This window comes from Oryzias latipes, chromosome 5 (assembly GCF_053564925.1).
Source record: "Oryzias latipes strain Hd-rR chromosome 5, Olatipes_Hd-rR_3.1".
Taxonomy (NCBI): Eukaryota; Metazoa; Chordata; class Actinopteri; order Beloniformes; family Adrianichthyidae; genus Oryzias; species Oryzias latipes.
The window spans coordinates 31,947,324-31,975,226 of record NC_136241.1 but is presented as its reverse complement, the minus strand read 5'-3'; the positions used below and the strand labels follow the sequence as shown (position 1 = coordinate 31,975,226).

The 27,903-nt window shown below is 39.1% G+C and overlaps 3 protein-coding genes across 4 annotated transcripts in view; 1 reads left to right on the top strand and 2 right to left on the bottom strand.

Moving 5' to 3' along the window:
- The window catches only part of acap3b (ArfGAP with coiled-coil, ankyrin repeat and PH domains 3b), a 53,540-nt gene extending 48,460 nt beyond the window's left edge, over positions 1-5,080 (bottom strand). For both annotated transcript variants that reach the window (XM_011475550.4, XM_078948137.1), the window contains exon 1: positions 4,831-5,080. In XM_011475550.4, the coding sequence (XP_011473852.1) occupies positions 4,831-4,877 (47 nt within the window). In that variant the 5' untranslated portion in view covers positions 4,878-5,080. The remainder of the gene's footprint in view (positions 1-4,830) is intronic.
- Positions 5,081-6,459: 1,379 nt separating this feature from the next.
- pusl1 (pseudouridine synthase like 1) lies at positions 6,460-17,343 on the top strand. The gene is made up of 8 exons (XM_004069169.5): positions 6,460-6,713; positions 6,786-6,846; positions 8,910-9,097; positions 10,538-10,687; positions 12,370-12,540; positions 15,918-15,972; positions 16,139-16,301; positions 17,177-17,343. The coding sequence occupies exons 1-8, from the start codon at positions 6,658-6,660 to the stop codon at positions 17,221-17,223; spliced, it is 891 nt and encodes a 296-aa protein (XP_004069217.1). The 5' UTR covers positions 6,460-6,657; the 3' UTR covers positions 17,224-17,343.
- On the bottom strand, positions 17,338-27,229 carry LOC101163319 (ATP-dependent RNA helicase DDX19B). The gene is made up of 12 exons (XM_004069168.4): positions 27,000-27,229; positions 26,619-26,658; positions 26,447-26,536; positions 26,199-26,334; positions 25,634-25,726; positions 25,384-25,486; positions 25,119-25,233; positions 24,323-24,500; positions 21,748-21,985; positions 21,438-21,600; positions 19,141-19,332; positions 17,338-19,048 (listed from the first exon to the last, which is right to left on the bottom strand). Exons 1-12 carry the CDS (start codon positions 27,054-27,056, stop codon positions 18,987-18,989), a joined length of 1,467 nt encoding a protein of 488 aa, XP_004069216.1. The 5' UTR covers positions 27,057-27,229; the 3' UTR covers positions 17,338-18,986.
- Positions 27,230-27,903: the final 674 nt, after the last annotated feature.

Below are 27,903 nucleotides of genomic sequence, written 5' to 3'. Positions count from 1 at the left end.
TTAATTCTGGAACCCCACAAGGCTGCAATTCTTTCCTGTCTTTGAAAAAAAAAGAGGATGCCGAAGCTTCTGCAGCTGTTACCTAAATAGAACACAATATGCTGTTAAAAATAGTGTGGCACATTTATAAAATATTGTCTTCATCCGCTCTGCTCCCTCTCTGCTCGAGTCGCTCTCTCTTCCAGTCATTTTTCAGATGCGGCGGTCTTGGAAAACCTATCTCGACAGCTGGGTGCTGTGCTCTTTGAGAGTGGAATTGAAAAAAATGCAAAGAAAACAGACGTCCAGACACTCACCGCAGATCTGTGAACTCTTAGCAGCTCCAGCATTTTCCCCCAAATTCAGTCGTCTGACTTTTTTTCTGTTGTACAACAGACCCAAAGTCCTTCAAACGTAGTGAAATTACATCTTAGGGTTTGTACACTTTTGTCATACTATTCAAAAACCCTTTCCATTGTTTGCATTTCTGCTTTGTGTCAAAAACTTGCCTTTATGTAAAGAGACAAACAACTTCCTTAAGATTGCTAGTTGAAGTATCAACTATCAAAATAAAAGTCAGAATGAAACTGGTCTCTTTCAGTAAAATTAACATTAAATCATCATTTTCACACCACCCACTCTCCTCTTCCATTCTTAAATTCACTGGCCTCCTTTCTACAAACTACAAGCCATGTGGCTCATTGCCGCTGTTGCTAGGCAACGGCTCACACCCACCAGTATGCATATTAGCACTTATATCACCAAAATACAGTTATGAAAATGAATGACTATAGTTTAGAAATAGATCAGTCCTTGCATTGCATAACCTTGATGTTTTGAGGAAGTTTTCTAAAACTTGGCGATACTTGCTTGACAGTGGTTGAAGGTTCAAAGCTCGCGCACATAAAAAAAGAAAGGTGTTATATTTGAGGACGCATGGTAAAAATAACTTGTTTGTTCTAAAAAAAAAAAAGAGGGATCCTTTAAAAACCTACCATTTTTATTTGAGATAAAAGTTATAATCATTTATTCCAACTGATGAAGAACACCAACATAAAATACAGTTTAAAGTATTCTGTAAGTGTCTGCAGATACTTTCACTCTAGGAAATAAAATCTGAATTTGAAAAGTTCCCATTTTGATTTGACTGGAAAATTCCACACTTTCTTTGAGTTTAGTTTATTTTCACACTGCACTTTTGAGAGCAAACCAAATTAGCTTAAAATATTGTGTCAGTTCCTCATTTGTGGCTGACCTCTAAAAAGCCCAAAGAGGAAAACTATAGAGCGAACCCCAGTTTGCATGATTCATCCACAACACTATCACACATTAAGGAGAAAAAAACAAACTCTTATGACTCAAACAGGCCAGTGTAAAAGCGTCTTTGATTTCATAATCTGAAAAAATTTGGGTTTACCAATTTTGTCCTACAATAAGCTTGTGTTTTGGGGTTTTGGACGTATTTCAATACAAAATCTTTTCTTTCCTAATTCATTCTGATCGTCATTCTTTTGTCAGAATTAAACTTTTGTCTTGTAGTTCGAGCTAAACCAATGCTAAATCAATCTGAATGATAAATTATGTAATAAAATGGTTACGGTAGAACAGGGGTGGGATTAATTAAGTTCGCTTCCTTCCACTCCCTTTCAAGCAATATTTAATTTTATGTCTAATTAAGTTTGATTCATCATTGTGTGACTGTATAACTTGTAATTTTTGGTTTATTATTCTTATTTGATTGCTTGAAATAAACCATTTCAAATCAAAAATCAAATCTTCCTGCCCTTGTGCTTTACAGTTGGTATTTTATTTTGGTGGCTTTGTTTTGGTCACAGGCAATCATCTCCATCTGTAAAAGACATACTGCTTTTAAAGTCTTACTAGGACTTTTATGCCACCATATTTCATACAGATATTGATGTTCTCTGAAATAAACTGAGTCTCATCCTTTGTCCTATGTGTTACGGCTGTGGCCGTATTTGGTTTTGTTTGGTTCTGTTTGTTCTGTGTTTTGTGTATTTTTGTATCAGAGTGGGACTTCTGTGTATTGTGGATCTTTGGGTTTGTATGTTTGTGTCTGATTATTTTCAGGTGTGGTGCATGAAGGTGTGGCCTCCAATTGGTCCAGAGCTGGAGGACGCTGCCTCAAGAGCACCACTTGGACCTCCACACCTTGAGAGGGAAGATTTGGCTGCAACCAGTCTCCGTTGCAGCTTAACCCTCTTCTCCGTTTTGTTTTTGATTTCACCACCTGTTTAGTTGTGTGTTGCACTTTAGTCATTTGTATTTGTTTTTTGTAGTTTTGTCTGTGCCCACTCTGTCTAGTCCTTTGGTTTATAATTTTGTTTGAGTGAAGCTTTAGGGGTGAACTGCCATTTTGTTTAGTACATGTTTTCTCCTGTTTTTGTTGGGTTAGGGAGGTTAGTGTTTTGTCTTTGATTTCCCTTTTCTTTCTTTTGCAGGTAAGATTACATGTTTCAGTTAGGTGGGGTTTTGTTATTTTGGCCTGGGTTCACCCTGAAGCCTTTTAGCTTCACTTTTAGTTGTTGGTTGTTTATTTGTAAATAAATTTGATATATTTTTATGGAGACATTCGTTTGGTGCGTTAATTTAAATTTGGTAGCAGAAAACTTTACTTTTTATGTTATGCCCCCCTAGCACCCCTAGACACAGAAGGGGGCGTAACAATATGTCTAACATAGAAATCAGCAAATTGCAGAATTGATGGGTTTTCTCATGAATTCTCACACCAATGAATTTGCAGACACATACATTCTGGGTCCCATTAGCAATCGACTGTATTTTTGACTTGTGAATACAAGGGCAGGAGTCATTACTATACGCTGTCCTCATGTGTGAAACCTCAAAATTAAAGTTTTAAACTTAGGCCCCTCAAGAAGTTACATTATTTATAGTGATAATTTTAGCATTTCCCTCAAAAGCAGTCATATTAACCAAAATAATGACGTTAATAATATCCACAAGAAAATCTTTGGTAGTAAAAAATTCAATAGAAGCCATCTAACGTAGGTGCGTCAGGCTTATCAGACAGTTACCCTGTAAGAGCAGCAACTAAAAAGCCACAGCATGCACAAACCTTTGTTTAGAGTGAATGTGGAACATGAAAGGAAAATGTTGGAATACTGTACAGGTGAGTAAAACAATGAACAAAAAGATGTGGGATGTGAGAACTCAGACATATCTAAAATATTCTCTCGTGTTCATGAACGCACGACTACATCACTGCTACAAGTTCAGACCTGCAGACTGAGGGCGTGTTTGAGCTCTTTTAACTTCCTCAGAGGCCAAACGGATAAGAAAGAGTTCCTGTTTCCTCAAAATGAAAGAAATCAGTGGAGGCAGGATCACATCAACGTCAGATTTCCTGGTAATGCATGTCATTCTACTTACTCACAATAAAACTGTCTAATTTGAAAACAATTGTTTTTTTTTAAACAAATTGTGAGTGGAGGTTTTATTAAATAAAAAAATACTTTGCGGTCACTCTCACAATCTTTGTTCAAAGTGTCTAACAGCCATCCAGGCACTTTTTAAAGCCCCTGCGTCAATCTGGATGATTTTGTGACACAGGTGTTTTTTTTTTTTTTTTTTTTTGCATCCTTGATGATGAAATAGTAATTGGTTAGTATGTCCAAACTCTAATTCAGCATCTAAGAATAAATGAACCATAATAAGACAGATATATCATAGTGGTGGAAATGGTGAATCAATATTTAACCATTTTAAAGACCCATAATTTTTTTACAACTTCCATCACTTTGATGGTTTTACAATTATATAACCAGTTTCCTATATGTGGTGGAATTTTCCTCATTAACATTCTTTATAGCCCAAATGGAAAGAGAACCAGCAGAGAACAGAGGAAGTGTGTGGATGTGTGCTGCTTCTTTTCTTCCTGACCTTCTGCTTCGGCTATCCATCACCGGTGAAGTGTGATTTAATGAGCACATTGCATGTCTGTTTCTCTCAGTTTTCCCCAGTCTGTTTGCGCAGTCAATGGACTGCTAGTCTGAAGAAATCTCCAACAACAAAACAGACAAGATTGTGTTAGGAGAGGAATGAGGATGACTCAAAGGCTGGCATGGGGGAAACTTTAAATTTATTTATTGACATTTTTTTTTTTCAATTCAATGAAAAAGGTGGTTAGAAAAAGGGTTCTCCTGCTTTGCATGAGTGCTGAACTGCATGAATCTTTTAGGAATTATTACAAAAAAAAAAATTAACTCCTGCAGTGCATCTCCTCCCTGCTGCCACTGCAAGGGCATCTTTTCCCTCCAGTGTGCAAACTGACACATGTAGGCGACAGCAGGCCATACTCTATGAATTCAGTGATGAGTGCACCCACACTGTACATGCAATGCAACACTCACTCTCAATGATCTCCAGACAATCAAGTGACCCACATAAAGCCAGTAGTCAAAACCTTATCAATATTAGCTATTGAGAAATAAATAATAATTTCATTAACATTGAAGCACAATGGATTCTCATTGGCTTTGTTCCACATCTCATTGAATCTGTTATTTCAGCAGCAGCCACATGCAAAAATCCCTGTACACTGAGGAAATACAGACAGATGGGCCACAATTCAGACAAACCAGATGAAATGGGGACATTTCAAGCAGTGGCTGAATGAATATGTCACCACATTTTCAAGGCATGGACGGAGAGACAAACGCCGTTCCATTGTTGAACGTGTGCATTTAAATGGCCCCATGTTCGTTTCATGTCACATAGCCACGTATATGTTTGCGTAAAAATACATGCATTTGACTGAGAAATGAAGGTGTGCCATCGGCGCCGCCGTGTGAACCACATGAGCAGCCTTACCTGAATCTGGGGGAATCTTTAATACATTCTTCAAAGTCCACCGTCATTTTTGCGTTTTCTTGTATTCCCACTTCAGTTGACTAATGTCATTGCCCGCGGCTGGATGACGCGTGAAGTGCGCGGATGGCGGCTGGTATCCCCCTGACGAGCAGCAGTCTGACGCCCCTCGATCAGCGGCTGCGTGACACAGAACAGTGCGAGACGGGCAGACTACTACACTGCTGCTGCTGCTGCAGCCGGCGAGAGGCGCGGCGAGAGAGGAGGGAGAGCGCCCAATACCGACAACCTGTGAGCCTGCAGCCACAAATGTATGGCAAGCCAAGAAGACCGAAATGACAGCCTCATTGATACATATTACATGCATAAATATACATTGATTTTATTTGCCATATTTCATTTAGATGTATTTAAAATATAAATACTCATAGGTAGTATATGTCAATGCAAATAACAGAGGAGTAGGGCTGCACGACATGAGGAAAACGTACAATGTGCGGTATAAATGATCAATATTGCAATGACGATAAAACTTGCGATTTATGGACAAATAGCAAAACAACCAAAAACATAATTTCCATTTCAATGTAACAGTTTGATTTAGATTGGAGTCAATATAACTTAAAATATACTCCAAATGACTCTCGTCTACATAGGAGGCAGGATCTAACATGAAAGGGCTCCATCTGATTGGTCAACAACGTGAAGCTGTTCATCCTATTGGTTAAATGCATAAATGGATTTCTTGGATTCGTTAAATACTTCAAGCTGCCATAAGATGGTTTTGGCACATTGAAGGTAATCATTTATTGCCATCTTCGCTGTCTTTTACGATATGCTTATTGCACAGCTTGATATCGCAATATCGAGAACTTTGCAATTTATTGTGCAGGCCTACAGGGAAACTTATTTAAGGGGAGGAAGGGGTGTCTCACATCACACAGTTATCATACGTTTTCTTTTGATATTTTTAAAGGCATTTATCATCATTCCAGTCCAGTGGAAACACTTTGAATTTAGCAAAAACATGTGACCATAAAGTGTCCATTAATTCTTGTTTACTTGTTTGTTTCCACACATATTTAATTTGCACTTTATTATCTTGCAAGAAATACAAGCAACCAAACTTCACCTGCACTGTTCAGTACCCAGTTATTTATCTCTGAGTCACACTGGTTAAGGTTTTCTCTAAAAATGTCCCGGATTAATTTAAGGTCAATAAATCCGATTGTTCAAAATAAACCAATATTGGTATTGAATCATATTCTAAACCACAACTTATGGTATTGAATCGAATCATTATTGAAACAAATTATTACGCCCCCTGATCCTTTATTTGCAATTTTGGCTTTAGTCTTCAATGAACTATCAAAAGTCTTAACATAAATCAGTTCTAATGTTATTTTTCTTAAATTGAGGTTTTACTAAAATAAAATAAATCCTTAAGTCATGCTGACTTCTCAGTTATCCTGCCCTTGCTCTTCACTTTATTCTTGACCGATTTCTATTCGTTGTCATCAGTGTCAAAAATAATCGCTCAAGCTTTTCCTAACAGAAAACCTTTGTTATAATTTAGCATTTGAAAAAAAGTGGTACGCGGACTACAAATTCGCCCTGCTGTTGTCGCTGCTCGATTACGTCATAACTGCGTGTCAAACACGCACGCGGCTCTTGCTACAGCGGTGGTTTGTCAAAGTCAACGTTTTCTCTGGTGTTTTAAACCTTTTGCAGCAATAAGCATGGATTATTTTTGCGCAGATTCGTAGCTGCATTTCAGCGTTTGGCTGTTAAGAAAAAACAATCATGTAACTTGTCGTTATTGGAAACATTATGCACAACGGGGCTCGATACCTCATCTTTTTTCAGTACATAGGCACAAAATACAGGTTAGTCCAGGTAGAACAAGTAATAAATCACTGTTGACACTATTGAAACGATGTTCATTTTGATTTATGCAGCGGTGTAGTGAAAGTTCCTCCCCAGCAGATGGTTAAAAAGGGAGTTCAGGATCACATAGAGGTAAACATTTCCTGTTTTCCTTCTGTGTTTATTGTTATTAAACTATTATTCAGTGATGAAAGTCTTCCGGGAATTCCCGGAAATCCGGGTTTTTGAGCAAACCGAACGTACTTTCCGGGAAATAAAGACCTGATCTCTACGGACAAATCGCTTTCCGGATTAGAAAATGGTCTGAAATCAGCTAATTTTAGCTTTATTTTCTATATTTCTCCGCAGATCGCTTCCTCTATGGTCGTGGCCATCTCTCGTCTTCCCGGCCTAATTGACCAATGACGGGACGTTTTAGTTGCTTTCGGATGCGTCGACGGGTCTGATTGGCTCTGTCTGCACCACGTGGTTAGCGTGACTCGCTTCCCTAGAGACCAAAACTGGCGGACCCACGCTAAACTTTCACAAACACATCTGAAGAGTTTGCGATCAAATTTGTGTTAAAAAAATGGCAGGCATCGTCATTATTGAGCGTGGTCACGACCTCAGTTGTGAGAAGACGATAAAAAACAAATTGAAGTGGTCTTGGCTGGAAAAAAAAGATTTTTAAGGTAGTGTAGGTCAAATACTTTTTTGTGTAAAATAATCTCAAAACCACATTTTGAAATAATTTCAATTTTAGTTTTGAGTTTCAGTTTTTATTTTGAATACATTTCTCTATCTAATTTATTTGTATTTCCTAATTACCATGATTTAGTTCAGTATAGTTGACATTAATTATAAGTATTTGATGGTTTGGACCCGCACTCCCTTAAAAAATAATGTTTACAATGTTTAGTTTAGTTTGTATGTTTGTTTTGATATTTCCCAGATTACTTAGTATTGGTGTTAAAGAATTGATGTATTATGTTATAGAATTATAGTTTAAAGCAGATCCCATATTTTGATGTAATTATAGTTTGAGAAAACAGTGCAAGTGGATGTTGTACATCAGTCATTTCTAAAGCAGAAATAATGTATAAATAACTGAGGTATTTTCATAGAATATCATAGTTACTGGTGTTCTTTTTGCCATTTGGGGCTTTGATGTTACTATATTTTAGCAATTGTATGTTTTGCAGCTTTAAGGAAAAGCGTAGATTGTAGGATTGTGTTACTTTGAGCAATTTTCCAAATTCTTTTTTAGGACCAGCAAGTCCTTAATGGAGAGTCAAACTAGGGGTTTGAATGACAAATCATGATGCTCCAATTAGTCTTAGTTTCTTGATAAAGAAGTGAATAACTAGTTGCCAGAATGCACCAGAATGCATCTAAGACCACGTATTTTTCCAAAATTTCGCTCTGTGCCCGCCATATCGCTCAAAGAAAAGTTCAGGGATTTTTTCCTTGCCTGACTTTCATCACTGATTATTAGGCATGCTTAAAGTTAACAATACAGTGGTTCCGGAGAGCTTACAAAAGTTATTTGACGTTAGAAGAAAATATAATTTTAAGAATAAAGTGTCAAGCAAGCATGTTTTTCTTTAGTGGTAAAATAAAAGATTGAAATTCCCAACAGAATGTTGAAATACATTTTTATTTGAAAAAAATATTTATAAAGAAGGGACTTGATTAGAATTTTATGTGTAGATTCATTCATTCTTTCCTTTAAGTTTTGCGAAAATAATATACGGATTTTATTAAATATCTTTATGTAAAGTGGTTCACTTCATAAAAGGAACACAAAAAACAGCAAATAATAATAATAGCAATGGCGTTATAACAGGGTTACTACAGGATATAGCTCTAATTCGTCCTATCACTGTACTTTATAATATTTCCAATTTGTTTATAAAAAACTAACAGATCAGTTGGTGTTCAGAATATATTTTGGATTATTCTGTCCTACAGCTGGTATTCAAACTGCCTTAAGAAATGTATATAGTCTGATCTGTCATTCTCTTAAATATATAAAATGACCAAATATAAAACAAGTTGCTCTTTATCCTTTTGTGAGGATGCATATCACCTGATTGTCATATCAAAGTGGGGTAATATTAACATGTCTGAAGTCCAAGTTTAAGGCCTAAATATATTTTTTTATAATATCATCAGTGTGGATTTGATTTTCTTTATCCCATTTTTTGTTTCCACAGGAAGCGATTCAGAAGTTGAAGCCCGTCAATTCTGCGTCCCTGTCGGTGTCGAGCAGGACTGACACAGGTGTGCACGCCCTCTCCAACTCTGCCCACTTTGACCTCCAGCGCAGGAACAACAAGCCACCTTTTGCTGAAGACCTTCTCGTCGAAGCCCTGAACTACCACCTGCAGACGGAGCAGATCAGGTGAGTGCGACCAGTTCAGGAGAATGCGCTGTAAGCTCCAGCGTTCACAAATCAATTTCAAAAGTCAAACACAGTTATTTCTTCATTTACAAGAATAGAAATCCTGAAAACGGCAATTCAGAAATATAGAGAGAAATAGAATAGTATGGTAGAAGCACAATAGTTAGATTAGTGAGTCATGATTCACAGTGAATGCAGAGTAAAACAGCCATATGGGAATCACACGGAGACGAGAGGAGGAGAGGAAAGGGAAGCTCCCAGCATCCTGCTAATCCTGAAACCTGCAGAGAGAAGGTTAGAAAGGATTAAACTGGCTCCACTGTTTGATCTGGAGTATCCACAGTTACACACACACATGCCCTAAAACACACACACAAACCTACATAAATGCCCTTCAAGTAGAACGGCTGTAGAATTAGTGTGAAAGAGCCTCAGCGGTGTTCATGCAGACACATCTAAACAAACTAACCTGTCATTTGTTACATTACCCTTTCACATCAGAGGACAACAACAGAGCGTCATCACAGCAATGGCTCAGAGCTTTTTGTCTTCTGCTTGACAAAGCCAAAGACTGGACTCTGCAACAAAACATCTCTGTCTTTTTTTTGTGCTGCTGTAAAATCTGCCTTATTTTGCAGAAAAATCGATGTATCTTGATCGATGTATCTTGATTAAAACCCGCTGAAAAGCAGAGCATTGAAGAATAAATGTGAGGCCGTGCTTTGTGCTCCTGATTAAATGTTAATGGGAGTGTTTGGTTCATTGAACGGCTGATTGCTGTCACGTCACATTCAAGTAGCCAGTAAAGGTGAAGGCAAGGGTTGCCCACATGAAGGAGGGATCCTCCCCCAGGACGGACAGGCGATTTACCAGAACTCATAGAGAAGAATTAACTTATCTAACTCTAAAACTACATATTTAAAGTCCAGCAGATGAGCTTCATCCAGACGGAGTTGGGGGGACGGCCGGGAGCGCGAATCGAGCCGGAGACAGGAACCACAGGCAGGTGTAGGAACAGGAGCAGAGACGAGGTACTCGGTCAGGTACAGAGCAGAGACGAGCCAGAGACAGGATCCAAGTTTCCAAAAAGGGAAAAATCAAAACACAAAGAAAAGCTGTTTCACTTAAATAATACATTTTAGAATCCAAAAAAATAAGAGCAAGACAAAGGAATTAGACATTCACAAATCAAGCAAACGTATTAATAATGATACACCGTGTCAAATCTTAAAGAGGTTTAGAAACAGCACAGCACAGGTAAACAGCAGGGGGGTCAGAATCAGTAACTGGATAACTAGCAGGGTGATAGATGTCCAGCATCAGAACTGGGCGGTCCTGACAGAATATATCTCTTTCTTTAGGGGCTTTTGTCTGTAGTGACAACCTTTTTACTCTTTCACACTATGTAAATGTCTGAATCTATTTTTTTGTTTTGTTTAGGATCAACCAAGCTCACCGCGTTGCAGATGACTTCCACGCCCGGTACCGCGCACAGTCGCGGACCTACGTCTACCGCGTAGCACTTGGTGTCCGCCACCGCACTCTGCTTCCTCTCACTGAGTCCAACCTCTGCTGGGACATCCAGGACACGTAAGTCAAAGCTCCACTTCTCCATCCTTCTTCATCCATGCATTAAGCCAGTGGCGGTGCTGGAACACTATATGTGGGGCGGAGGGAGGGGGCAGAAGACATGTGACAGATGAGAAATGCAGAGTGGAATTACAAACAGAGGATCAAAAATACGTAAAATACGTCATTTGAGGGGCTGAAGATTTCTTGCTCTTGTTATTTTTGCAATGTTTAAAGAAGCTTGAATTGATTGCTCCCCTGAGTAATCAGAGTACTGCTCCATTACTGTCTTCCACACATTAAACACAGTGGCTCGATTATGTAACCTATTGAAAACACGCTGCAGGTATTCCTTGACCCCCTAACAAAACAACAGCAAACGGACATGATGGACAGTTGAGACGTTGAGGGGTTTGCTGCTCAGCAGATGTTTGTGCAGGCGGAGGGAATACAAGGAAACACATTTCAGACAGTCTTCTTTTGAGAATTTGTCTGCTCCCTCACATTCACTCATTTGGGGAAAAGTAGGACAAGATAAGCTGCAGGCTTATACGCGCGCAGCACAACACCCACATGTTGTAGTTATAGGTTTCCTTTTTTTCTTTCATTTTGGTTCTTTCTCCTTCGTAGCTTCCCAGTTTTTTCCTATACTTTTTTGACTCTTCCTGCTTCCGTAATTCTTCTCCTCTGCTGCTTTGCCTCTCCATCCGTCCATCTGGCTCTTCTGCTCATTCGGCCTCAGCAGCGTCTCGCAGTTTGCTCTTTAATCTGCAGCAGCCGTCACACCCACTCCAACTCTCTCAGCGCAAGAAATATCAGCCAGTTTTTTTTCTCCGCAGCCGGAATATTTCCTGGAACTTCCCCACATTCTGAAATTTTAGACTAAAACATGTTGGATTTTTGCAAACGTTTAACTATTTTCAAAGTGTTCCCAGTGATCTTTTAATTATGATTATGCAGATTTTAGCCAAAATGTAAAAAAAAAAAAAACAACTGTGTGGTTTTCCAGGTCATAGTTTCTGCAGAGCGGCAGGGAAGAGAGTCTGTGGCCAACCCAGCGTATTTGTTCTCAAGCTGCATTTCTTTTTGTCCGGTCCTGATTCATAATGACTTGTGAAAAGAAACACTCCAAAATGTAATTCGGAGCTTGATTTTTATTTAAATATGTCCTCTATCATCAGAAAACTGCCACAAGAACATTTTAAAAACACCATTTTAATCAGAGTGGGGTTTAAATTATTTTTAGTGATTAGTTGAGTGGATCTTTCTGCACTTCTTTTTACTTTTTTTTTTCTTAATGTTATCTTTTTAGAAGAGTACATTAAGAATTGAATGAGTGAGTCGCTGCTGCTTGGCGTATCTCTTCTTCCGACAGCTCACGGTCACGCAGTGGTCGCTCCATGAAGCCGTGGAGAATCTGCGCTCACTCTCTCCCTTAAATGAACCGCTGGTCGACACGCTCGCGCTCTCTCACGTGGCCTCGTCCCTCACGATGTTAGTATTATGTAAGTTCACGGGAAAACAGGAACAGGACGACCTGAAAAGACGCCGGGCTTTAAGCATACACTTCAGTTTGACCTCGCTGCTCAGCCGAGTTACTCTCAGGTCGGCGGCAGTGTCACATAAACCTGCAAGAGGCGGGCGGGTCAGGGAGCCTTTTGACTGCAGGGGCTGCTTCTAAAATGAAATGCGCTGTTTTTCAGAGAGTTAGATGTGGAAGCCATGCGTGAGGCGGCTGCTGTGTTGATCGGGACCCATGACTTCAGCAGCTTCAGGGCAGTGAACTCTGACATGACCTTCAAAAACCCCGTCAAGACGTTGGATGTGGCCTCTATACAGCTGGGAAACTCTTTTGCAAGCACGTACTTTCACAGGTAAACTATAAACACTTTGAAACAGTGAAACACAATGACAAATCAACATAATACATGCGTTTTGAAGACTTACTCGTTTCTAAAGTCACCTTTTACACTTTTAAGCCAGCACTGTCTGTGTCACTTGAGGTTTCTTTACCTTCAATAAATCATGTAATAACCCATAACATATGTTCAGAACAAAACATGGAGACGTCATCAAGAAAGTCTGGTCAAAGATAGTCTGGTCTCAAAATTGTGGTTCTTTAATGGTAAATGCCCTAGAAAAGTTCCTTAATGCCAGAGAGAGGTTTGTTTGTGAACGTTTTAACTCACAAGGAGCTCAAACTTAAACGTAATGTTGGTTTTGTTCGGTAAAAAGAGTTAAAAACTTTTTTGAATCTCTTTTTGATGCAGAGGCACATGAAAATAAGATTATATTAAGATTTACAGAATGATGTAGAAACGAGTTAAATATTTAGCTGAAAAAATATGGAAAATTGTTCAAATTTTTTTCTTGGAAACATAAATGTCTGAAAATTAATTTTTGCAAGTCTTGTTTTAGATGAAATGATCCACTGTCACAAGCAGGACTCAACAACGTCAGCTGTGGAACAGTAATCAGTGCTGAATGTTTCTGCACAGTCAAAAATGTCATACAACATGAACCTAATGAGTGTTATGTTGTAAAAGCAAAAGGGAGGAAGTTAAACTGGTTTAAAAGTGCTGAAACCAAAGTCTTTGAGGTCAAGTTTCAAGATCAAGTCCTCATCTTGTTTTTAAAGAACTTTAAAAAAAATCAAGCCAAACTCTAAAACCTTTTTTAACTGTCAACTATATTTTATCTTTGCATCTGTTTGAAAACTCCTAAACACAAACCGAGCACAGAAGAAGGAAGACGTCCAAACGCTTTCAAAGTTGGCTGCAGTAAAAACAGCCAAAAGCCAAATGGTCGTCTTTTAGAGACCCACTCCGCTAAAAATTGTGTGTTTTTAAAATGCTCTTGTAGCATTTTTCTGATGATGGATAACATCTGATTATTATATGGAAAAGCTCAAAACTGCATTTCTGAGGATTTCTTTATTCAAATCAATGTGAACCAGAAGCAGAGAAAAAAGATGCTGTTGGAAAAAAAAAGCTTGTGTGTTACGTTGAAAATGTGTTGGGCGGGCCACGGGCTTCCTGCTCCACTCCGTTCGGATGCATCCACTTGTAGACAAGTAGATCCGTGAACGTCTTTGTTTTCCTCGTCTGAGCTGGAACCTGGATCTGAACTGTTCGACTGGATAGCTCCAATACTGCTCGCCATTTTTGATGCACCGATAATGTTGGGTTGGAGGTGTGGGGCCTGTAAGCTAGTGGGAGAGAGTGTAGACAAAGCGTTCTCAGTGTTGGGAAGGGGGGCGGGGTTACTCCGCGACGACGATTCCACTCACTACTCAGAGGTGAATTTTGTAATGAAGTGCTGCCGCTCTGCAGGAAAAAATGTTCTAGAAAATGACATAGGTTTTTAGATTTAGTCTAAAAACAGCAAAATCATAGTTAATAGACCACTGGGAACACTTTTACAACAGATCAGACGATTATCGGAGTGGGTCTTTAAACATGCTACACACATCAAGGATCAAAGAAAATCCTGAGTGGAGATGAAAAGGCAGGAGAGAGGGCCACGGGGGCCTTGGGTCTGTCTGTGGGGGTCGCCCTCCAAGCCAAATATATGAGCAGTAATGATTTCCTCTTGAAAATATGGAGCACAGTACGCTCCTGCACGGACAGACTGTTAGTAGTACTTATAGGAAATGTCACGCTCAACCCCCTCATCACACGTGGGGGGCCAACCGGCTGAGAACCCAAGGGTTGAATAAAAAATACCCCCACTAGAGTGAACGGTGGTTCTTAGTCCAGCTGCCTTCATTGTTCCATGAAGATCCCTGTTCTTTGCTCTTGTAATAAAAGGGATTCATTATTTATCACAAGTCAAGTCAGTTTTTGATCCTGAATCTGTACAAATGTATTTCTCACCCATTTAAATTTCAATAAACTTTTTTTCCTGTAACCCTTGTGCTATCCTAGGCACTTTAACATTGGGAGTTGGGTCATCTAGACCCACTAGACAGTGTGTTGAACCTTTTTTCTTCAATGATTTGTGATCTTCACTGGTGTCCATGGATTACATGAAATCTTTCCACCTTTATCCACCTTTGTCATGGTAGGGAGAACACGTCAATGTAAAGGTGGGGTCATCTAAGATAGCACAAGGTTAACTTGTACCATTTCTGGTTTCCTGTGTCTGAAGAGAGTGATTATTCTTGAAGTATTAAGCTAGCTTTTGCTTCGTCAGAAACTGCAAACAGCTAAGCGGTTTTCTGCTGCTGGGACCAGGAAATTTTACTGATCAATGTATTTTATGAATCAGTATTGTCTAAATAAGAGTCAATCTCATTCATTTTATTTACTAATATCAAATTTTATTTATTTTTTATAATTTTTTCAAATAGTTTTGGGTTCCTTAAAGTTCTATATCTAACCCAGATTACAGGTGGTTTGCATGTAAAGTTTTGATCAAACTGAAGGGGTTATTTGTGAATGTTTTCACAATACACCACAATCCTTGAGTTCCAGCATGGATGCTCAAATCATGATGCTCCCACCACCATGACTAGCTCAGCTTGAATTGTACAGCTGTGTCATACTAACGCACAGATGGACTCTTTTCTCCCTTGAATGGAGTTTGTTACCGCTGTTTGCAGATGATGAAAGCAAAAAGGACAGAGCCGACAACATTATGTGTATCTGTTAGTCCAGGCTTAAAGGTCACAGCCTTGTATTATTTTCAGGGTTCGTGAACTGACAGCTTCACTATAAGATCTGTCTTTGAATGTGAGTCCACTTTGCATTTGACCCAATTCTGCATATGTGCCCGCTTTCTCAGTAGCGTTTTCCTATTTCTATGACAAAAGGGGCTTCTGTGACGAAAAAAACAAAACAAATATATATAATGAAAATAAACTACATATGAATTCTCAGAAAACTAATTCCTGTTTTTTGTGATCGTGGACATAATCCTGCAGAGCCTAAGCTGCATCTGAGGGTCCAGTATGTGGCGTTCAGACATGTATGATGGTCTGGCGTAAACGTCAGCCATAAACAAAGGCAGGAATCTTTTTAAAATGTCCTATGAAAGCCAGATCTTTGAAAATAAGAAAGGTTTAAAGAGTTGTTTTTAATTTGTTCATTGATGTTTTTTTTTATTTTAGAAATAACTCAATATCCTATTTGTCTTCTGTTTGTGTCTATCTTGTTTCTAGATTTAATGTGTTGTAGCCTTTTTGTTAGAAGTGCTTTGGATGAGATGCACATGTCAGTAATGAGTCGTGTAACTCCTCTCTTTTTTCCAGACAGGTATCATTCTTGGAGCTGACCTTCACGAGTCGTTCCTTTCTCTATAAACAGGTTTGTTGCTCTTTGAGACTCTCATGATTCAGCAAACCTGCGTTTGGATGCTGCCGTTGCATGTCAATGCTCATAGCACCACCTGCTGGTGATAACGGGTCTTCTCTTCACTGTCACGAGCTCCTCAGTGCACACATTCAGGGAAGGTTCTGGCTGTTGGCTGCAGGTACGCCGGATGACGGGGGCCCTCGTTGCTGTAGGCAGGGGGCTGCTGACCGTGTCCCAGCTCAGAGATTTACTGGAGGCTAAAGACAATCTGGCCTACCCTCAGAATCTGGTCGCTCCGGCCCATGGTCTCTTTCTCACCCAAGTGGCGTACAGAGAGTCAGGTCAGTGACATGTACAGATGAAGCCTTTATTATTTATTTCACCTCTATTTCGGGTGAAATATTTTTAGTTTGTTTTCTTGAAAAAACAAACTAAAGCTTTAGTCACAACTGCCCTTAAGGGCGGATACAGACTGTCTGCTGGTGAAAAAAAGGACAAATCTATACTGGGCACGCACAAAATATCAAGGTCGTAGACCACTCAGTGAGCCTTTTGAGCTAAAATGTTTATGCACATTTCTTCCTATGGGCATGACAGGTTAAATCACACCTCACGACAGCATCACATGAACAACATAAATGTGCGTTAACTTACACTATCCTCGTAGAAACTTCATGATACACTTACCACACGCATGACAATGGTATGTTCCATTTTTATGAGGTGGCCATATGAGCCTTAAGGAAACTCCAACACACACCTGTGCCCCCCTTGAGATGCAGATATCACATATATGGGGATAGTTTTTCTATGATTATGCCATTTTTACCCAAAATCAAAAAAAAAAAAACTGTCGTTGTCTAGAGCATAGTGTCTGCAGAACGGCAGTAGTTCATTAGAAATGGTATGTTCCATTTTCATGCCACCCATAAAGTGGTCATACGAGGCTTAAGGGAACTGCAAGACACACTTGCGACCCCCTTAAGATCCAACCCTCTACCTGCCCGGTAACCCAAGCAGGCTCATTTTTGAGTTAAATAATATTTACAGTTAAAAACTAATATTTATATTCAATTTTTGAGCCAAAAAGTTATATTCTGCCTAGTGTTTCTCACTAAAGATTTGTTCCATTTAGACTCTGACATGCAGGTTTGGCCTTTTGTCATGAACTTTATCTGATCCGCTCATTTACTGGAACTCGTCTGCTTTTTTCCAGACTTGCCTTTACGACAAGCGTTGTGCACCGACAACTTCAAGGACTGATGCAAAGATGCTTTGCTTCTTATGAACCACTGGAGCAAAGACTTTTGTGTATACATGTTCATATAGGAGACCCATTTTCAAGTCAGTTTTCTCACACAAAGAATAAATGCTAAATGAACATCTACTTTTCTTTAATTCAACATGTTAAGAATACATAACTGTGTGCATGAACACGGCTCAGACCTATCATGGTCTCCATTTTAGCCCAGTTATTGGTTGTGTACATGATTCAGGTTATGCAGATCATCAGTTATTAAAGATGTACAACACATGGGGAGGGGGGGGGGTGTTAAACTCCATAACCAAAACTGCAGTTTCCATTAATGTCATATAGTGGTGTTATACAATATTAACCAACAAAACGCACACTCCATTAGTGTACACATCTGAGTGTCCAAACAAACCTACATTCCTCACAGACTTGTGTATTTGTAGCATTTCTTTTCTCCTCATTTTGTGTCTTATTTCAGCAAAAGTTCCACATTTCAGTCCAATGACGTTGAGACTTCCAGCCAGAACACGTATGAGGTTCATCGCAGGCTCAGTGGAGACGGCGGCCGTCATTTTCAAAACCACACTCCCTAAGCGAACCAACCAATGTGAGGTTTTTCTGATTGATGCCGTCAAAACGAAACCCAGAGGAGTGCTTTTTGCACTTCTCAGAAGTGCTGGGAAAAATAATTCCACTCCTTTTGACGTAAAAATTATATGTACACAAGTACAAGTATCCCGTTTCTGACTGTGTTGGAGCAACACAGCTAATCTGATTAGCATAGGTCCTCAAGTCAATTCAGCATTTGGTTTCAGAAGAGAATCAAACACATCCTAAAGTCACTTAGATTTCAATGTATAATCAAAATTTCAAGTCTTCCAGAGTATGAAACCAATGTTTTATAGCAGTAACAAAACCATATCTGTATATAATGCACTTGAGGAAGGCCTTGCGTTTTTTTGGGTGACGGAACAATGAAGTTTACTTAAATTAAAGTGGAAATCCTGATGAAGAAAACATGAGACACAGAAAAATTCTTGGTGATCCGTTTGAGGTAAAATGAGTTTTTATGAGTGACAAAAGAAAAAGATAAAAATGGCTGAAGTGGCTAAAACATTTTTATGATTTGTAGTTAGCATGGTGTCTTTACGCAGCCTTTTCCATTTCTTTTGGCAATTTGATCCACACACCCTGATACTAAAGATGAGGTTTATATCTCAGCATTAATTTGTGTCACGTTGATTACAGGTTGATAGTTTTTTTAAAGTTTGCATAGACCCATAAAACCATCAGAAACCCACTCAGGGCAGTAAAACCCAACTTCACCCTTTGCACTGGCGTCTGGGAGTTGTGACAGAGCACAATGAAAGCATTGAACAGTCCCCCTTGATTCAGTTACATTCAATCACATTACGTTTTTGTAAATGAAATAATTTGGTGGCACATAAAAAGCATATTTTCTATGCAGATTTCAGCCAAAGCTGCACGAAGAAAACCTTTAAGAGGGTTTGGGGGTCTGCCTGCTTTAACCGCCTCACAGAACGCAACAATAAACTCAAACATTTTATTCAAAGTAGTACAAAGAGTGAAACGGGGCAGAATTTAAAAAAGCAAACATCTGTCAGAAGAGACGCATCCACGTGTAAACTTTTACTGTGAGTGTGGTTTTGCTCTTTTCTCCAGTCGCTAAAAATAAAAAAAAATAAAAGCATAAAACACTCTAGAAGCAAAATGTCCTCAGAGAGCAAACGGGGTGAGGGGGGAATCTCCTTTAGCTGGCAATTTTCTCAATTTCATCCAGATCATCAGTGTTTAATTTTTCAATCTTCTTATCTGTAAAATAAAGAGATATTGAGGTTAAATGGATCTAATGAAATGGTTGTAGCCTTCCCAAAATGGTGCACGAGTGCAGTCGTCTAACGTACTGAAATGCTCCTGGATCCTGTTGAGGATGTTCATGCTCATCCTGCTGTCCACCATGTTGATGGCCAGTCCTCTCTTCCCAAATCGACCCGTGCGCCCAATCCTGTGCAGGTAGGTCTCGTTGTCGGGGTTACCGTCTTTGTCGACCGGCAAATCAAAATTGATTACCACTGAAACCTGTTCGACATCAATGCCTTGGTAAAAGCAAAGCAAGGAAAAGCGATGGTCAGACAGGAGGTTACAAAAAACATTCAGTCCTAAGCAGCGTTGTACGGCACGTCAGGCGCTTCCTGACCCCAGCCGCCCCCCCTGCCTCACTTTCCTCATCCGCGCCAGTCAAAGCTCCACTAGCAAATTCATTCAACAAAACACGTTTTTCAAAATGGCATCTTCTTTGTTGGTTTTATCTCCATAGCAACCATTTTATTTTTTGGTCGCCTAAGGGTGACAAACAGGTTTATGTCATTTTTAGAAGAACTGGCAAAAGTACAGCGTGTTTAATTTATTTTTTATCAGACACTGGTTTGTTTTGTAATGTAAAACGTACAAACCAGTGTCTGATAAAAAATAAATTAAACACGCAGTATAATCTTATAGACACAATGAACCTCTTTGAATCATGGCAAAAGTACATTTTCGGATTTCCTTGGCAACTAAGGATTTTTGTTATCCAAGCCCAAATTCCTCATATTGCCAAAATATATCTTATGTTATATTGTTTCCTTCAGCTTGAGCCAGTAATAAACGTCCACAATATTCCGGCAAAAATGTGCGAGGAACAGAGAACGCCACTTTTGCCTCCTCGCCATGCTAACGCGTTCAAAATCTACAAACTACAAACCAATATTTTTCCCAAGTGGCTTCCTAATGATGCAAGAGGATTTTAGGAGGCAATAGATTGAAACCCCTAAAAGGAATTTCAATTTGTTAAAGGTACTAATGGTGTTTTTTTTCTTTTTTGGAAAAATTTAAGATGGCACCCTCTTCCCGTGAAATTTCGTGAAGATCGCTTGAACCAAAGTTTCCTTTTACCATATTAAGTGAAAATCACAGAATGTCACACTTTGCCACATAATGCATGCCGTGTAGGTCCTGTGGCTATCCCATAATATTTCTAAAACTTTCTTTAGATACATTAGTTACAGTATTAGTCACATGAGTGGACTTTAAACTCCATAAGAGATTTGGGCCCCATTCATTTTTCAATGAATGGGGCCCAAAAATGATGGGGATCTCATCATTTTTTGGGGGCAGAGGTCGTTCTCCAAGGCCAGAATTTGATTTTACCGGGCTCTAGGTGCGTGCAAAATACCGGTATGTTTTTGAGTATGTGGCGAGGACAAAATGTTCTCTCAACGGTGCAGTAAGAGAAAAAGAAACAAAAAAACAATCTGGGCGAAGCCCAATGAGAAGATATTGTTGTAATATTGGGCTATATAAAAATAAAATTGAATTGCTGCGGGACAGAAGAATATTTTGCCCTAGGGTCCATACTTTACGGCCAGGGGTAACTAACTATTGGACTGCAGTCCGGACCCGGACCTAGACACTCGCAAAACTAATATGATGGCCGCCTGTATTTAAACTGTGCAGTTCTTGTTGTTGTTGCAACACATTCTCACTCCCAACTTGTCGCATATACGTATTGTCAACCTGCTGCCTGATCCCATTAAATTAGGGGTCCCCAAGCCCTGGGCCGCAGACGTGAAAAAAAATGCATACGCCAACCTTTTTTAGTTTTATTTTGAAAAACTACAGGATTCTGTCCACCACATCTGCTTGTCTTGCCGCGTCATGTGAGATAACGCGGCTGCTCGCTCAGAGCTAGCTAAGTTATAAGCCCAAGGCTAAAAGTTAACAAAAGCCAGAGGGCCATGTAGGAGTTTTCCTAATTTTCCAGTTTTGAAATGCAACCCTGCTAGACCAAAAAACTTCAAACATTTGTTCAAATGTACATTCCTCCAGGGAGGTGTTTGATTTGTGGAAGACGCTCGTAAGGGGTTGGGGATCCTCCTTTCATCTAGTTTTCTTGGTGAAGCCTGGTTCTGGTTCTGGCAGTGTTCCTGTGGGGTGTGTGCAGTTCCATGTGTTTTATACTATGCTGCATTCAATTCTGTCAAAAAGTGCTAAATTGTACAGAGTTAGTTAGAGATCAATTACATGCAGATGTGCCACCAATCCTCAGCTACTTAAAAATATTTTACACTGAATTTTTGTTCACGGACCTTAACTTCAAGAATTTTTGTCTAACTGGACCTCTTTAAATTTTAGCTGAAGACCTCTTGTTCGTGGACTTTACCTCGAGCGCAAACATTTGTCGTCACCAGGACTTTCTCCTTTCCGTCTCTGAAGCGTTCAATGACGGCCGCCCTCTGCTCCACCTGCATTTCTCCACTGAGCAGCGCCACCTGGTGACCTTCTCTGGACAGCTCTCCAGCCAACCAACCAGCAGTCTTCCTCGTCTGGATTAAACAGAGAAAATTGAATGTTACATTCATACTTAGGCAGACAAGAGGCCTACCAAAAAACAGCTACCTGATGTAATTGATATTCAACGACGGCTCATAGGTTCAATGTTTTTTGAATCGTTTGCTTGTGAAAACACTCACATGACAGAAGATCATGGCCTGAGCGATGGTGATGGCGCCGTAGATGTTACACAGAGCTTCAAACTTCTCCTCCTTGCTGTTACACAGCACATAATACTGTTTGATGGTGTCCAGAGTCTCCTCCTCCCTCTTCAGTTTGATGATGTTGGGCTCGGGAACAATGCGCTGAGCAAAGCTCCAGACGGACTCCTCAAATGTAGCAGAGAACAGCAACATCTGGCAGTTTTTAGGCAGCATCCTAAGCAGTGAAAAAAAGAGCAGGATAGGGCCATCACAAACGAGGATTTCAGTAGTCGATGGCTACTGAACGTTGGCAGCATGTATGGTCCTGCTAATGCTTGGCGTATGGTGCGGTTACAGAAATTAAAAAAGGTGACTTAGGTGGTAGCCAGGGTGCAGCAACCAAATCAAGTCTTTAAATCCATCGTCTCCAAGCATTGACAGAGGTCTCCTTCCTTTCAGAAACACCTTAAAGATGCTCTATGTAAGTGCTGCAGCCCTCTCTGGTGTGCACTGGCTCCTCCCCCAGGCGCAGACCAGAATTTCGGGCTCCCGGGTCTGAAACGCGCTCTACATACACATGGGGGCGTTCTTTGATCCCACGCTGACAGTTCAACCGGTTGAACATTTGCACGCTGAATCACAGCGACACAGCTCTGTGACCAATCAGGGATTCTGATTTAGCAGTGACGAGTGGGTGGCGCCTGCTTCAATACACGGAAGTACCGACCGTTATAAACATGATCACAAAGACAGCAATAATTGTGGTTTGTGTCCACTCGGATTAATACGACTAAGATGGACATTTATAGGAACAGAGGTATGAAAACAAAACTTTTGGCGGGATTTGCACCGCTCTGGCAGATGAGCTCCAATAAACAGTAAATACACAAAAGAAGAAGAATCTTCTCTCTGTCGCTACCTGCGTGTCAGGCATTGGTCCGGTGTGAACACGACTGGCTGTATGTGTGTTCATAAAACCGGAATGACAAAAAAACGCGTTGACCATTCCAAATTAGCGTTGATGATTTTTAATAGTTGATTTGTTGACGTTGACAGTGCAGGATGTCCTTTATTACCAATATCTTTACCAAATTATGCTTTCAGAAGAATTACTTACACTTCCTTTATGAAGAAAAACTCAATGATCATAAGCATTTATTGCTTTGTTTTTTGTTAAGCGTTCATATTCAGAATTGTTGTTGCTTTGTCTTTAAGATCAATAAAATATTTCTGAGGTACTTTAATAACATGAGGCTGTTTTTAAAGTTAAAATCACATCAACTGGAGCAGTAAAAACTGAAACACAAATTCATTTAGAAGTTGCTCCTAATATTTTTACATGTGTACATTTAAATACCACGACGGAGTATTAGGGCCACCAAAAAAAAAAAAAAAAAAAAAAAAAAAAAGGGAAATTACGAGTTTTTATCTCGTAAATTTAGGAGATAAAACTCGTAAATTTATGAGGAAAGAAATCGTAAATTTACAAGATTTTAAGTCGTAAATTTATGAGAAAAAAACTCGTAAATTTACGATATTAAGTGGAAGTGAGCATGCAATGCAGCAGGTGAACGCCGCGCAGCAACAGAGCAGACCGACTAAACTCAGTTGAACAGGTGAGCTGAATGAGCTTGAACGTTCCAAATATCTGGAAGCTCATTTGTTTGATTTACAATTTATTAAAGTTTTATTTATTGATGGTTTGTTTGCAGGATCCCTGCAGCCCGATGAAGCCATCGCTGTCCCGGCTGCAGCTTTCCACTTCAATCCTTTCTTCCTCCACCAAAAACAAGATCTCTACGTTTGTTTGACGCTTCCGTCTGAGGAGGAGGATCACTTTTTTTGGCATTTTCAACGTTCTAATGCTAATATAATAGACTATTTTCATTCATCTTTGTTGTTTGATGATATAACGGGACGTTTACTTCCGCATTGGTGTTCGGATCTGATGACAGGTTCATGACGTAAGGTGACAGATGAACTTCAGGGTTTGTGAATGAAAAGGAGAATAAAAGCTGCAACGATCCTCTGCACCCAAACGTGTCTCTGAGCTCCTTATTTTACATATGAAACTCCGCTTTACTGACACTGAACCCCGGAAAGACGGCTACACTGACAATAATCTGATTTTGAGTCGCCAAAGGTTCAGAATCTATTTGTTTTAAACCTATAATAAACCTGGAAATAAAGCTTCACAAAAGGCTCCACATCTTTCATCTTCAAGCGATGCTCCGATAAACGGACAACTTCGGTGTTTTCTCCTTGTTAATCTATGACTTTTTAGATATAAAAATTTACGAGTTTTTTTCTCGTAAATTTACGAGATAAAATGTCGTAATTTTATTTATTTATTTATTTTTGGTGGCCCTAAAACTCCTTCGTAAAATACTACTACATCTGATGAAGTAACTTCATCTTTATAGACACACTAAAGCAATCCCTATACAAGTGATCAAGTGAAGATTGATAGATGAAACAAGCAGTTTCTGTTGCTGTATTTACCCTTTTAGTTCAAAGAAAGCAGAATGAAAAACATCTTTACAGGATTTTAGGGTTGTTTTGGTCAGCTCACCTCTGGATTCGTATACTTTGGTCCTGGTGACCCTGCGTGGCGATCATGACGTCGGCTTCATCCAGAACGAACACTTTGATCTTCTTTGGATCTATAAACTTGAACTTGCTGCACCAGTCCAGCATGGTACCAGGCGTGCCGATGACTATTTGTTCCTGTAGTTTCATACCTCGCTGCACTGGAAACAAAACAAAAACAAAAACATCCCAACTAAATGTGTTGTCTAGGTCCGTGGTCCCAAACTGACCAGTTTATTGTAAGATAGTATTTTCATGCGCCAGCTTGCTGAAGCGGGCGTCTGATTTGTTTCTTTTCATTTTTTGGCCTTCCTATTAGTTTCCCTGAACTTTTGAGGGGTAAAGTTCATCTTCCTTCTCTGTAAAATATCTGCATCTGCTTACCATTCAAAAGTGATATATAGATTTTCTCTTAACCTAAAACCGTCATAGAAGCTAAAAAAAAAAAATTAAATGCAAAATGGGGGGGGAAACGTGTTTTCCAAAAAATGGTGAATGCACTATTTTAGCAACTTGGAGTGAAGACTCCTGCTTTTCGTCTGTTAAATGCAGCTTTATTTATTTTGAAGTTGAAGCTTTTCTTCTGTTTCCTATTGTGAGAAAAATGCATTTGTTTTTTAAAATAAAACCTCCTTCAGAATTTGATTATAAATAAAACAGAAAACAAGATAGGTTGTATTTTTTTCTCTCGCTGCTGCCTGATACCAACTGTCCCACAGACTGGTCCATGGCCTGGGGATTCGGGACCACTGGTTCAGCAGAATGGAGGAAGGACTTACATTTATTTCCTCTGATGGCATAAACCAACTGGACTTCAGGGTAATATTTGCCCATCTGCTCGATCACCTTGCCAGTCTGGAGCGCCAGCTCATAAGTGGGCGACACACACAGACACTGAAAAGAAACAGGAGGTTTTTACTGTTGTTCGCATTGTTAAGATTCAAAAACCTTATTTTTAAGTAAAACAGACTGACAGAAAGAAATAAGTTGGAACTATTAATAAAAAATTGAATAATTTCTAAATAAAGGCAGGTAAAGACAAACCTGAGGAAATTTATTATTGGGGTCAACATGGCTGAGCATGGCCAGTACAAAAGCAGCCGTCTTTCCCGTCCCTGACTGTGACTGAGCAATCAGATTCTGTGGACTTAAACAAAAATAGGAAAACTAATTTCAAGAACAAGTTCGTTTTTTGCTCATGTGACATGAATCAATAAGTACAGTGTTTTAGTTATTGTGGAGGAGAAGTTTTATGGAGAAATCATTGCTCTTGGAAACTTCAAGTTTTACTCACGGCTCTGCCAGCATCATGGGTAAAGCCGTTTCCTGGATTTTAGATGGTCTGTTAAAACCCATTGCATAAACTCCTTGAAGCAGCTGAGGTTTACTACACAAAACGAGAACAAAAGAGAGAAAAAAAAAACTTAATCTCACCTTCTGAGGAAAACTGATGAAAGTAAATAGAGAACATTAGATATTGCTAAACTAATTCTGCAAAGTGAACGTTCAAATAATGTCATCAAAATTCTCCAGAAATACACTAAATTACAAAAAAAATTACAAAGCTTGAAACTTTTTGGAAACTAAAGCTAAGGTATTTACAGGTTTATTGACCAACTTGATGACAGGCCTCACTTCTAACTCCTTTATGTCTTGTGCATTGATTTAATCTTTCAGAAAGAGCTAGCCTATTTAAAAATAAGTTGATAAAACTACATGATGTGCATGCCTGTGTAATGTGATACATCTGACAGCAAAAGATCCACATTCATGGTACGTTTAAACCAAATTATTCCCATCTCTGCACAATAAGATGAACCTTTGTAGATTCTATGCTACAGCCAAACGTGTGTACTTACAGACGCAATTCTTCAAAAGACTTTACAGAGTAGAGTGGAGAATTAGGATCCTTCTGAAGAACTTCCACTTGATTCGTTGTATTGACAAGATTATTCCGGATCAGTTTGTTTAACAGCGACTGCGCTGCTTTATTCTCTGAAACAATATTTTAGAAGACACAAAGTCAAATTAAATCACATCTTATAAGCTTCTTAATGTGATATATAACAAGGCAAAATGTGTAAATATTAAATATTAAACTAAGCACCGCTGTCGTCGTCTTCTGCATTCTTCGTTTCTCCATCAGATGCGGGTTTAGGAGCTGTGTTGCTAAAATCGGCTGCGCCTGCCAACATGCCTGGAAAGTTACAACAATTATGTTTAATGTTAGTTCAATACTGTCAGGCTAGCTTAACTAGCATACATTTACACAAACTTACCATTTTCTCCTGGCTTCTCTTTTAATTGAAGATTCCCCAGCTACGTAGTTGGAAAAAATATATGTAGTTAATCTTAAACATAACAAAGTCCGAATTACAACATGTTAAAAACTGCTAAGGCGAAAGCTCTTTCCTCGTAGTCACGCAACAACTAAGCTAACTTATTAGCCTGAAAACCAAAGCCGGTCATTTCAACTAAAAAGTAACAAAAGAACGCTGCCACAAATTCCACACTTATTCACTTAAAATATCCATATGCAACATTTTTGTCGGGTTTACTTTGAAAAAAAAGAGGTTACTATTATTTACAAATACCGCCGGAAAAGCTTACACGGCATGCTAACAACAGGTTAGCTTACACAACACTTTTCGTAAACTTACCGATTCTGCTGCAGCTTCTTGCTCATCAACTGCCTGTGCCCAGGAGTCCGTAGCCATTTTGATATAATTTACTTTAATAAAATAGAAACACCACCCAGTAAACCAGTCAGTCTATTCCGAAATAATTAGTAAGGAACGTGGTGGTATGGAAGCTGAGTGTGCGACGTCGTAAGTCGTATGTTCTACGTCGCACACATCCGGCTAAACATCGGACTCCTAAAAAAAGTTCCACTCAACAAAAGTTCCAGTGTACTTTTCTCCTGCAATTTGGAAAAAATAAAATGTATCGTGGACAATTTTTTTGTTTAAAAAAATTGCCAGCATCTTTTTGTCCAATTTTTGGTGGGGTGTGGTAGAGTTTATTACAAATTTTGCCAACCTCATTCTTTGTTTTTAAATTCACCTGTAGAGGGAGTTATGCTCTTTCCTGCATTATTTAAAAAAGCCATAGTCATTCTGCCCTCACTATTTTTAAACTTTATTGACATTTGAGTTATCATACATGACATAGCAAACAGTAACGATATAATCAACATTAACTCGGAAAGCAATCACCATTGCCAAACATAACATATAAACATAAAAAATAGAAAAAACGCCTGAACATAAAACACACAAAAATAAATAAATAAATTGGAAAAAAAAACATAGATCCAAACAAAAAGTTTGATATTGGTTAGGGGTACTCATTAAGTTTGTATTTTTGAACAAAACTAAGCAATTTCAAGCCATTCTTCTTTTTCATATAATGAATTAATTGAAAATAAAAACAGAGCTCTTTATGAAATGTAATAAAAAGTGGTTTGGTCTTCAAATATTTATTTTTGTGAATGTAAAACTTTCCTTGCATTATCAGGACATTAAGAACAATATTTTCCGCTCTATTAGATGATACCACCCCGAC

Coding starts and splice junctions, on each gene's coding strand:
- pusl1 (XM_004069169.5), top strand. CDS start 6,658: ATGCACAACGGGGCTCGATACCTCATCTTTTTTCAGTACATAGGCACA. Junction 6,714..6,785: donor TACATAGGCACAAAATACAG/GTTAGTCCAGGT, acceptor TGATTTATGCAG/CGGTGTAGTGAAAGTTCCTC. Junction 15,973..16,138: donor GTTCCTTTCTCTATAAACAG/GTTTGTTGCTCT, acceptor TGTTGGCTGCAG/GTACGCCGGATGACGGGGGC.
- LOC101163319 (XM_004069168.4), bottom strand. CDS start 27,056: ATGGCTACGGACTCCTGGGCACAGGCAGTTGATGAGCAAGAAGCTGCA. Junction 26,537..26,618: donor AGAGAAGCCAGGAGAAAATG/GTAAGTTTGTGT, acceptor GTAACTTTCCAG/GCATGTTGGCAGGCGCAGCC. Junction 25,727..26,198: donor TCTTTTGAAGAATTGCGTCT/GTAAGTACACAC, acceptor CGTTTTGTGTAG/TAAACCTCAGCTGCTTCAAG.